Raw genomic sequence first — 12,482 nt, forward strand, 5'->3', positions numbered from 1 at the left:
TAAGAGGTATGGCCTTTCAAAACCTACATCTAAATAGACAGGGAACAGCATGCAACAGCAGCTGTCTTCAGACTATTTTAGGAATAAGGTGTTAAATATTTCAGAGAGTGTCTTCCAGCGTTGAGTTAGTAACAATTACCGTGTGGAAGGAGGTCCATAGATTCTTTAAGGGAAATGATATGATCTTAGTGAGGGTGAATAAGCTAAGTTAATTAAACATCAGAAATTAGGTCATTGGAGTTGTTTCTGGGATTTGTATCATCTCTGATAAATGGAATGATTTTTTTTGCTGGATACGATAATTAGTCTAGAGTCGCTCCACTTTTTAGCTCTCTCAACTGTGAGATGATTTGCCTCAAAATATACACTATGTTTTATCATATGGAGATCCTCTCATTTTTGTTTTGGTTACAGTATAACTGCGACAGCAGCCAGCATTGGGGCAGCTGGAGTTCCGCAGGCAGGCCTGGTTACCATGGTGATCGTCCTGACTGCAGTGGGATTGCCGGCGAATGATGTCACACTTATTATAGCTGTAGACTGGCTGCTGTAAGTTCTTTTTTTTTGTCCTGCCATTGCAATTTTTATGATACTGTACATCTATGCACCATAAAAATTTATGATGCCCTTGTGAGCAAAAGAAAAAGCAGCCCAAGAACTCCTCAAACAAGAAAGCCTCTCAACACGTACTGGATTACACTGTTTTGAGAAGAATGACTGGAGCTCTGAATTTACACTTAGCCTGGCAAAATGTCCATCCATAACAGGGTGAATTATACAGAGAGAATTAAAAAATGTAACCAGTGCTTGTGATCCTGATGTTGTCAGCCTGGGCCCCTGTGTGAGTTGTTCTTATAAAGGTGTACTTTAGTTATGTAATCGTAGAAAAAAAGCACTCCTCTTACATGTGTCTTGTTATTTAGGGCAGAAACTAAGGGGCAGCTCAGTTCCTTGTATGAAATAAAACTCCAGCAGGACCAGCAGTTTCTGGTACTTTGATGTCAGAGTGCATTATATGTGTCAAACCCCTCAGAGGTCGAATAGGGGTCTGCTTATGGAGGTCTGAAGTGAGATTAGACAGGGTGGTCTGTCCAGCCCTTTCAAACAGCAGGCTGTGAAGTGATTAAGTATTTTTCACTGAAGTCACTGAGCTGTTCCAGATATGCATGAGTCTCACGATAAATAGCAAAACACCAAATGAAATGGAATAAACTGTTTTTTTCCCCCACTATGCAACCATAAAACTGAAGAGTGTTGATTGGCTAAACCATTTCAAAATATAATTCATTTTTTTACTATTTCAAGATCCTAAATTTAAATGGAACATTTTTTTGATTACGCAACTTTTAGGGAATACATTTAAAGTAAAATCGACAGCTGCTTTGATAAAATTAAAACAACAAAAGGCATTTTATCCACAATAAAAAACCGGGGGCCATTTGTGAGGAATTTGAGCTGCCTCAAAATATCTCCTGTTGCAGATTCTGCATTTGGCACACAGAGAATAAATTGACAGTGATCCTTTTTGCTCTGTTTCATTCGACCAGAGATCGCTTCCGCACTATGATCAATGTGCTCGGGGATGCCTTTGGAGCTGGCATAGTTCAGAAACTCTCCAAGAAGGAGCTGGAAAGGATGGACCTGACATCAGACGTGGATATGGTTAACCCCTTTGCCTTGGAAACCACGATGGATGAAGAAGAGTGCGAGAAAAAGTCCTATGTTAATGGCGGCTTCACCATTGATAAAAGTGACTCAATTTCGTACACACAGACATCTCAGTTTTAGTGAAAGGCAGGTGGGAAAGGTCAGTATAACACTATAGAACCGCTAATATGCTGCTATACATTTGTACTGTATAGTACTGTATGAATGTAAAGAAAAAAGTTCCAGATTTCAGCAATAGGTGTTACTGTTATTGTCTGGCATTTTCTTAAAGGCTGTCCTTAACATTCAATGCACTGTACATTAGTGCCAAAAAGCAATGGGAATTCAGGTTATAATACTACTAGATCTTGTAGGCTCTTGTTTTGTAAACGTGACTGCATTAAGATTTAAATTTTCTTTCTGGCAAAGTGGTTAAATTATAATGGAATTTTTTTGTTGTTTACACGACACTGTAATTGCGACAAAGTCTCAGCCAGACATGACAAAAAAGACTTAACACATAATTCATTGTGCCTTGCAGCCATCAGATGTTTCCATAACAGCCAGCATTACCAGCTCCTTGCCACGTGATTGTGGGATAAATTTGCAATCTGTATGTTGTGTGCTAAAAAGGTCATATGAACCAGACCGCTGAACTGTGTTTTGTACATTTCCTGTGACATACTGCATGGACAAATGAGTTCAAGATAACTAAGTAGTTACTTACTAAGTGACTAAGTGGATATTTTACGATTGACAGCTATTGTTTGACCTAAGCATCTAAAATGTTTGTGTGGGCTTTCAAGCACTTTTTCACTTATATTTACAAGTTGTGCCAAATAGTATGTATTTCAAAAGGGGATTTTTATGGAGCACACAGCATGAAGCCATACAAAAGGGAAAATGTCAAGTTTCAATCTGTTTTCACTGAGTGGTGAGTATGGTCACAAAATGTAATTTAGGAATAGACGTAGCCCAGAAATAATTATTTTTGGCACTAAATTATGGTTTTATCTGTGTAAGAACAGCTCTCTGACAAATAGTGTAAGGATAATACAGTACGTTACAGTGGGAAGAAAGGAATGAAAAAGCAATATGTGATCTTATTCTGGCATTGTAAAGGGGAACTTGTCAGTTTATTGTCTTTTTAAGTGATGGATGGAATACATAGATAATGAATAAGGGAAATATTTAAAAGTTCTCTTCTCAGTCACTGCTGTCCAAAGTCTCTATAACTTTCATTCATGGGAAGAGGTTTCCACAATGTGTTTTACAAGAAACAAAAATCATTTTTAAGAAATTGCATATAAAAAGGATGAGCATCTTAAGCCATAAACACAGCTATTTATCATGCCACCTAAAACACAGTCATTTAAAACATACTGCATCCAGATGTACAGTATCAGATCTTGTTACTTGCAGCAAAAAACATGATCACTTTTATAATAAAATCAGATATTTCAGCATCATGTGTTTTATACCTCCAGTAAATATTCATGCACAGAAAAAGCCTGATCTGTGTTAGCCCTTAACTCTCTGAACCTTAAATATATTGTCAATATATTGAGCATGTCAATGAACAGCAAGTTCATAATTTACAGAAAGTGCACATTTACTAGTCAAATCTTTCATTACTTAAAGTATCAGAAATCAATGTGGAGGATGTGGAATACATAGGCAATTGCTGATTTCAATCATCCCTTGCATCTAGAGCTCCTCTGATTTAATGCTCTGAGTGATTAGAATCTTCTTCAGTTTAGACCGTATATCTCTTATCAATGTGATTTTCCCCAGTATTAATGCTCAACACTTTTAAAATCACTCGTTTACCTGGACCTGGCCTCCTGCTGAACAGGCTCGCTTATCTTTACTGGTGGTGCAGCTAATGATGGAAACGGCAGAAAGAATTCTGGAGTTTACAGAAACATTCTCTCTGCTTATGTAGAATATAAAGCCTCCATACTTAGAGATTGGTGATCCACCATGCAGCATGGGAATGACAGAGACTAAAATATGGCCAATGCAACAAACAAGCTCATCAAGAGAAAAAAAAAGATTTCGACTGGCAAATCTCAGTCTCCAGGTTTAAATCTAATCGAGAAATGCTTTTTACATGAAGACAAATTGAAGTGCAAACACGTCAAGAACAGGCAAAAACTAGTGGCTGCAGCAAAGCATCTCAAGGTTTGGTGAGCTTAATGGGTGGCAATCTTCATTCAATTAATAGGCCAAAGGGATATGCAATGAAATACTGTATACTCTGAACTTTAAAGTCAACATGCCCCAGAATTGTGGTCACTTGAAATCACTGGGTTGAATAAAAATAATGGTTTTGTACTATTATGATCAATGGTATACATGGAATTACCCCAAAATAAAATGTATATAATGTACAATAATCTCATGGTGTTATTTGTCACTCTAAATTGCTTAAATTTAGAATGAAAAATAACAGTTTTCATTCTTTTGGTGTGCACTGCACAAATACTACTGATAACAATGGCAATCTTCATCGCCATTGGCAGCTATTATACAGTACATCAACTTTGTGGGAATACAAATAATAACATTGACAATTTTGTTTCAGAAAACATATAAGAGTAGTGCATTTAGCTTGTCTGTCAAACCGTTGCAGTGGCTAAAGAAACTGGTGTTATCTTTTAAATTTTTAATTTGGAATGGCAACATCAAGAAAAATAACAAGCGCAATAAGCTCCTTCACTGATTTTGTTTTAAAGAAAGCTCTACTGTGCCATTTGCCTTTTTATTTTTACTTGGTCATTTACTGTGTACTGGTAGGTGACAGATGAGGCACTGGTAAGGGTTTATCATGAACACAGCCCTGCTCATGGGAAACCTGCAGCTTGATATTAACTAGTTCAGCCAAAGTGAAAAGATAAACTCAAGCGAACAGCATTGAAACCACAACAGACTTCAATAACACAGAAAGAGCAACAGTTTTCTAAAAACACGTTTGCACAAGTATTCTGAAACTGTGCTTTAGGAAGAAAGTATTTTTAGACCGAAATGTATGAGAAGTGGTGAAGAAAGAGTGAATCAAACTTGTACAACTTGTTAATTGTGCCAAATTAATACTAAGGCTTTTTTTTCTATCTTGCTATGCTCTGTATATTTCAAAAGAAACACTAAATGTATAAAATTAATAAATGGTAATGAATATCACAAAAGTATGAAGTGGTATGTGAATGAGTATGTGTTTCAGAAAACAAACCATATTGGATGTAAAAAACTGGTAATAAATAAAACCAAAACTATAAACAAAGAACTAATATTTAAGGATGTTTTTGTCTTGGTGTGTTTATGTATACAAAAACTATTCATTATTCATTCAGTATTATTAAAGGATATGAATTGTAAAGTAAACATGTCAGTTCAGGGAAATGCTGCTCCAAGAAACAGGTATAAAGTTAATTTCGCTTCATTTTTGTTAGGAATGGGCTACAGCTAGTATAAAACTTAAAAATCAATTTTTGCTTCATGCCAGTAAGCTTGCTTGCACAGATTCCATCAGTAGGTCAGTCATTCCAAGATCCCCCATCTGGTTGTGGTGTTAAATGTTTTTTAGACATCTAGTCCTCTGTTTACACATTTTGGTTTGCAAAAATGTAAAAAATATAATTACTTTCCACATTAAAAGTTAAAGCAGCTCTCAAGTACAGATAACAAGTGCAGTTATAAGCTTCTCTAAACAATGGAAATAATGTAAACGTAACAGAACACATTTTAAAATTAAAGTTTTTATGTGGCTGTTCCACATTTTGACTATTAATCAGTTTTGGGATTTTGTCCCACTGTTCTTCTTCATGTTGTTAGTTGCTGTTAATTTTAATCTGTGTCATCAGTTCCCTTGAATATAGTACAGATTTGTTGAACAAAGAAATCAAAGATCAATTGAAAATTTGCATGGGTTTCATATTTTACACCTAATATATTTCTTATTTTAACTCCTCATCAAAAAGAAACTCCAGCCATATACCAGCAAAAAGAAACTCCAGCATGTACCAGCTGGCTGCCTAGCAAGGTGTAAGTGCTACAGTATATCATGACATGCAGTTTATGTAACCAGGAAATGTCCATTTTTGCCTTTAATACAGTACACTATTATCATTTGGGTGACAGCTTCACTGAATGCAGCAAGTCTATACAGAGAAATTAAGATGGAGCAAATAAAAACAGAATAAAGAAAAGAACAGACTACTTGCTAGCCAATTTACTTGTCATGCTTTTTAACTATTAAAATTCAATGGGATATTCTGCAGTTTAGAAAGATGCAACTGGGATTCATGCAAAGACCGACAAGAGAGCTGCATTCCAGAGTAATCAGGATAATTTTATTTTATTGAAGTTCTTCCTTGTCTCTTTTAAAGTGTAAATCATGACATTTTACAGAAAAGAGAACCGAGCAGATTGCATCAAAGAAGCAATTTTCCAGAAGGATGAATTTGTTATGCCTTAGACACCCATAACATAATTTTCATTTAATGACTCACTAAAGACAAACCTTAAAAAAGGCTTCAAGGTCAGACTGCCTGATCTTGGCCAGAAAGTTGCAATGGCTCAATAGCTTTGATAAGGATTAATGATTTTTAAACAACAGTTTCAGTTAGATTTGCTTGGGTTAGCACTGTCAGAATTAATAGCCAGGGAAACCAAGCTGTTACCCAGAAGACCTGAGAACAGCTTATCGTTTATCAACGTACTGTACACTCTGTTTTAATTACTCCAACTGCCTTCTGTAAGTATGATATGTTAAAGTAAAGCCTCACAAGCTCTCAAAAAAACCCAAAACAAAATAGCAAAATATAGATTTGCACAAGACAATGAATACAAACCACATTAAAATTAGGGAATGAGATTTAGATTCCTTTTCATGCATGTGTTAAAAAAATCTTCTGTAATCTTCTACAGTATATCAAAAAGTCTTGATAAACTGCTTATAGACATTTAGAGGCATAATTTAACAGTTTTTGTATTCACATGATGTATACATGTTTTTGCAAACACAAACACTGTTAATTTCTAACATATGGGAATGACCAGATATATATGGATAGAAATAGTTGTAGTAAACAGTTTATTTTATTGAATATATGTTTCCTGAAATGATTCCCTAAGTAGAACAGTTATTTGTTCCTGCCTTCCTCCAAAGGACATCTTCTTTTTTCCCTACTGCACCTGAGCTCTGAATTACTTGACTAATTGGCTTTATTTAGACCATAGCAATAGTTTACAACTCTTAAACTGCAGGAGATGGCTCATTTAAGAATTCAATGAAATTACAGTCAAATAAATCATGCAAGACAAAAACTAGAAGACACAAAGATTCCTCTTGTTAGGATTAGAGGTGGGAATGACTTCCCCTTGCTGGTACTCTGGAAAGAAAAGGAAATTGTTAATAATGCAGTTAAGTTTGTGTTTGGAAATAGATACGTTGGCCAATATGTAAAAGATATGAGAAAATCAATTGAAAGGTCTTATTGCTACCCTTGACCCACGTCTGTCTATCCTTACAGTACATTATGGGTGCTTGTGAAAGAAATGTAATGTCAGCACCAACTGCACAAGTAAAATGTTGGTGATATTAGTAATACAAAATAGCATTCAGCAAATCATATGCTGTTTTTCATTTAAAACCCTAAGACCTTTAATGCTAGTCAAAATTTCCTAGAGGAGGCTCATAAAAGCCTTGTTGAAAGCATCTCTTGGGATTTAAAATGACAGTGTGGTATGGACATCTGGGGAAGAAAGGTATTACCAAACTGTCAAGGCTTGTGAGAACAGCAGAAAAAATAACTGGGAAACAACAGACTCAGCCTGGTGATTTATAGCACAATTCAGTTCTCAGAATGGGGAGGAGAATCACAACTGATTCCACTCGACCACTATCCTCAGTTTGTAATGCTCCCATTGGGGAGAAAGTTTAGAGTGCCAAGATCAAGTAAAACAATTTATAAGAAGTACTGTCTCTGCTGTACAATAAACTTGCTTAATGAATTTATTAAAAACTATTCACCCACACCTACACTTACTTCTAGTATATACTGCTATTATGATTTATCTACCTGTATGTGAGTTTATGTGATGTTATGTGACATTTCTGTTGATTGGCGGGCACATGGCACAGGTAAAATGGAAAAATGGGGTCAAATTTATTTCTCGAGGAAACAATAAAAGAAACACTTTTCCTGCATTTCAAATTCACCCTGAAACAGAAAATGCATCACAAAATGTCTAGGTGTTGTTCTAACCCTAACCCTAACCCTAACCCTAGCTCGGGAACTTATGAAACATTTATCAAATCTGTTGCCTTAAAGAACTGCGTACAAAAAGTTACCCAGATTACTCCAGATTAATCCAAAACGTTTAGGTTTGTAGTTTAACATTATTTTAAATGTATCTCCTGTGAATCCCTTTTAATTTTCCAGTATTTTCTTTTTTAAACCTGCAGCGGAAATTGTGTATCCTGGAAATTAAACGTTTTGGGCTGTTTACAGATCAGGATCAGAATTACCACTAACATTTGGCCAAACCTACCATTTTACTTCTGTTAAATGCATATAAACAATGGTATTTAGCATGTAGAAATACTGTTTTCACTCCTTTGAGTATAGTCCACTTTTGATGGGCAGGCACATGGCTGAGGTAAAACTGCAAAATGGGGCCAAATTGTTTTGTCAAGGAAACAATAAAAGAAACACTTTTCCTGCATTTCAAATGCCCCCTGAAACAGAAAATGCATCACAAAATGTCTAGGTGTTGTTCAAACCCTAACCCTAACCCTAGCTCGGGAACTTCTGAAAATGTATCAAAACCGTTGCCTTAAAGAACTGCGTCCAAAAAGCTACCCAGATGACTCAAAATTAATCAGAAACACTTAGGTTTGCAGTTTCAAAGTATTTTAAATGTATCTGCTGTGAATCACTTTTAATTTTGCAAAATTTCTTTTTTGGCATCCCGCTGCAGTAATGGCGTATCCTGCAAATGAAACGTTTTGAGTTGTGTACAGATCAGGATCAGAATTACCACTAACATTTGGCAAAACCTACCATTTTACTTCTGTTAAATGCATATAAACAATGGTATTTAGCATGTAGAAATACTATTTTCACACCTTTGAGTTTAGACCACGTTTGATTGGCAGGCCCATGGCTGAGGTAAAACTTCAAAATGTGCTCAAATTTATTTCTCGAGGAAACAATAAAAGGAACACTTTTCCTGCATTTCAAATGCACCCTGAAACAGAAAATGCATCACAAACTGTCTAGGTGTTGTTCAAACCCTAACCCTAACCCTAGCTCGGGAACTTCTGAAAATGTATCAAAACCGTTGCCTTAAAGAACTGTGTCAAAAAAGCTACCCAGATGACTCAAAATTAATCAGAAACACTTCGGTTTGCAGTTTCCCAGTATTTTAAATGTATCTGCTGTGAATCACCTTTAATTTTGCAAAATGTCTTTTTTGGCATCCCGCTGCAGTAATGGCGTATCCTGCAAATGAAACGTTTTGAGTTGTGTAGAGATCAGGATCAGAATTACCTCTAAAATTTGGACGAACCTACCATTTCACTTCTGTTAAATGCATATAAACAATAGTATTTAGCATGTAGAAAGACTGTTTTCACAACTTTGAGTTTAGATCACTTTTGATTGGCAGGCACTTGGCTGAGGTAAAACTGCAAAATGGGGTCAAATTTATTTGTCGAGGAAACAATAAAAGGAACACTTTTCTTACATTTCAAATGAACCCTGAAACAGAAAATGCATCACAAAATGTCTAGGTTTTGTTCAAACCCTAACCCTAACCCTAGCTCGGGAACTTCTGAAACATTTATCAAAACCGTTGCCTTAAAGAACTGTGTCGAAAAAGCTACCCAGATGACTCAAAATTAATCAGAAACACTTCGGTTTGCAGTTTCCCAGTATTTTAAATGTATCTGCTGTGAATCACCTTTAATTTTGCAAAATGTCTTTTTTGGCATCCCGCTGCAGTAATGGCGTATCCTGCAAATGAAACGTTTTGAGTTGTGTAGAGATCAGGATCAGAATTACCTCTAAAATTTGGATGAACCTACCATTTCACTTCTGTTAAATGCATATAAACAATAGTATTTAGCATGTAGAAATACTGTTTCCACATCTTTGAGTTTAGACCACTTTTGATTGGCAGGCACATGGCTGAGGTAAAACTTCAAAATGTGCTCAAATTTATTTCTCGAGGAAACAATAAAAGGAACACTTTTCCTGCATTTCAAATGCCCCCTGAAACAGAAAATGCATCACAAAATGTCTAGGTGTTGTTCAAACCCTAACCCTAACCCTAGCTCGGGAACTTCTGAAACATTTATCAAAACCGTTGCCTTAAAGAACTGTGTCGAAAAAGCTACCCAGATGACTCAAAATTAATCAGAAACACTTCGGTTTGCAGTTTCCCAGTATTTTAAATGTATCTGCTGTGAATCACCTTTAATTTTGCAAAATGTCTTTTTTGGCATCCCGCTGCAGTAATGGCGTATCCTGCAAATGAAACGTTTTGAGTTGTGTAGAGATCAGGATCAGAATTACCTCTAAAATTTGGACGAACCTACCATTTCACTTCTGTTAAATGCATATAAACAATAGTATTTAGCATGTAGAAAGACTGTTTTCACAACTTTGAGTTTAGATCACTTTTGATTGGCAGGCACTTGGCTGAGGTAAAACTGCAAAATGGGGTCAAATTTATTTGTCGAGGAAACAATAAAAGGAACACTTTTCTTACATTTCAAATGAACCCTGAAACAGAAAATGCATCACAAAATGTCTAGGTTTTGTTCAAACCCTAACCCTAACCCTAGCTCGGGAACTTCTGAAACATTTATCAAAACCGTTGCCTTAAAGAACTGTGTCGAAAAAGCTACCCAGATGACTCAAAATTAATCAGAAACACTTCGGTTTGCAGTTTCCCAGTATTTTAAATGTATCTGCTGTGAATCACCTTTAATTTTGCAAAATGTCTTTTTTGGCATCCCGCTGCAGTAATGGCGTATCCTGCAAATGAAACGTTTTGAGTTGTGTAGAGATCAGGATCAGAATTACCTCTAAAATTTGGATGAACCTACCATTTCACTTCTGTTAAATGCATATAAACAATAGTATTTAGCATGTAGAAATACTGTTTCCACATCTTTGAGTTTAGACCACTTTTGATTGGCAGGCACATGGCTGAGGTAAAACTTCAAAATGTGCTCAAATTTATTTCTCGAGGAAACAATAAAAGGAACACTTTTCCTGCATTTCAAATGCCCCCTGAAACAGAAAATGCATCACAAAATGTCTAGGTGTTGTTCAAACCCTAACCCTAACCCTAGCTCGGGAACTTCTGAAACATTTATCAAAACCGTTGTGTAGACTGCACATTAATCAGGAATGCTTAGGTTTGCAGTTTCCCAATATGTTTAATGTATCTACTGTGAATCAACTTTAATTTTGCAGTATATTTTTGCATCCCGCTGGAGAAATGGCATATCCTGCAAATGAAACGTTTTGAGCTGTGTACAGATCAGGATCAGAATTACCACTAAAATTTGGCCAAACCTACCATTTTTCTTGATTTTATTAGTATTAGTAGAAACGGTCTTTTCACACCTTTTAGTTTTTACCACTTTTGATTGACAGGATGCGGCTCTGGAAAAACTACAAAATTTTGATTTCAGGGAAACAACAGAACAACACCTTTCCTGCATTTTAGATGCATCTTAAACACAGCAAATGTGTCGCAAAATGTGTAGGTGTTTTTCAAAGCATTTATAGATTATATTGTACGTATATCTTCCTTGCAGGTTTAACTGACATTCACCCTTGTTTATATGTTACAATTTACAATTGTATAGTCTGAATTAAAGTAAAAGTGAAAACAGTTTTATACATTACTAGTGATATTATTAACAAAGGTGCAAAAACCTTTGTAAAGAGATACACCAAGGAAGATATTAAAGTGTAAGAAGACCTTATAGATAACAAACAACAAAACATAATTTCACAAGATAAACAAAATGTTTTATTGTATATAGAAAAAATATTTCAGAAAAAAAATGTTGGAAGACAATGGATAATTTCATACATTTTTTAAAATAAATGATATGAAAAAATGTTATATAGAAGGGACATTTTTTTAAAACACTTTTTAAATATCATAAAGCGGATCCACCAAGGATATTTGCATTAACCTCTGCCCTCCAACATGGTACCAAAATTCCCTTTAATATTTTTGTATTAAATATTAAATTTATACAATATATGTAGTCTTCAGGTAAAGTTCACTGGTTCAGCACTCAGCAAAGTTTTGTGGCATCTTGGACTTTTGACTAAATCCAAAAAATGCTATTCATTCTGAAATTGTCATGCTGTATAAATGAGCAAATTGGTATGCAAGATGAAATTACTTAAAAGCTTTTGTTGTTTCAAGCTATCTCTTTATTTATTCACGGGACAATGCACTATTGCTGGATATAGGATTATAGCTTTGAGGACCCAGATCTTTAATTGTCTCTTACTCAAGCACACGAGCTTGAGGGCACCAGACCTAAAAATGTCTCTTTGGCAATTAGTATAAAATCCACTCAGTGTTTTAATCACTTCATGAATCATACTTTAAATGTTTTGAGGTGTTCCATTCAGTTTCATGCTTTAGCATTGTTTGTGTGATCAGTTTGGGTCACAGAAAAAAACTACAGTACAAAGTACAAAGTTAGGTAATATGGTTCATTCTTCAGGTTTAGAAGACCCTGCTCCCGTGTAATTTCCCATAAACTATCCACATGTGGGAATATTATTCAG

General features: G+C 35.5%; 1 protein-coding gene across 3 annotated transcripts in view; it reads left to right on the plus strand.

Annotated features, from left to right (window-relative positions):
- Positions 1 to 12,482, plus strand: part of LOC148677733 (excitatory amino acid transporter 3-like) — a 41,826-nt gene that overhangs the window by 23,630 nt on the left and 5,714 nt on the right. The window contains exons 11-13 of one of the 3 annotated variants that reach the window (XM_088624867.1): positions 415 to 549; positions 1,548 to 1,807; positions 2,189 to 4,937. In XM_088624867.1, coding sequence (XP_088480993.1) covers positions 415 to 549; positions 1,548 to 1,788 — 376 coding nt within the window. In that variant the 3' untranslated portion in view covers positions 1,789 to 1,807; positions 2,189 to 4,937. Of the gene's footprint in view, positions 1 to 414; positions 550 to 1,547; positions 4,938 to 12,482 lie in introns of those variants that run through there. The other 2 variants (XM_088624876.1, XM_088624859.1) reach the window with 2 other exon arrangements.

The sequence above is a fragment of the Lepisosteus platostomus genome, chromosome 1 (assembly GCF_059453375.1).
Source record: "Lepisosteus platostomus isolate fLepPlt1 chromosome 1, fLepPlt1.hap1, whole genome shotgun sequence".
Lineage (NCBI taxonomy): Eukaryota > Metazoa > Chordata > Actinopteri > Semionotiformes > Lepisosteidae > Lepisosteus > Lepisosteus platostomus.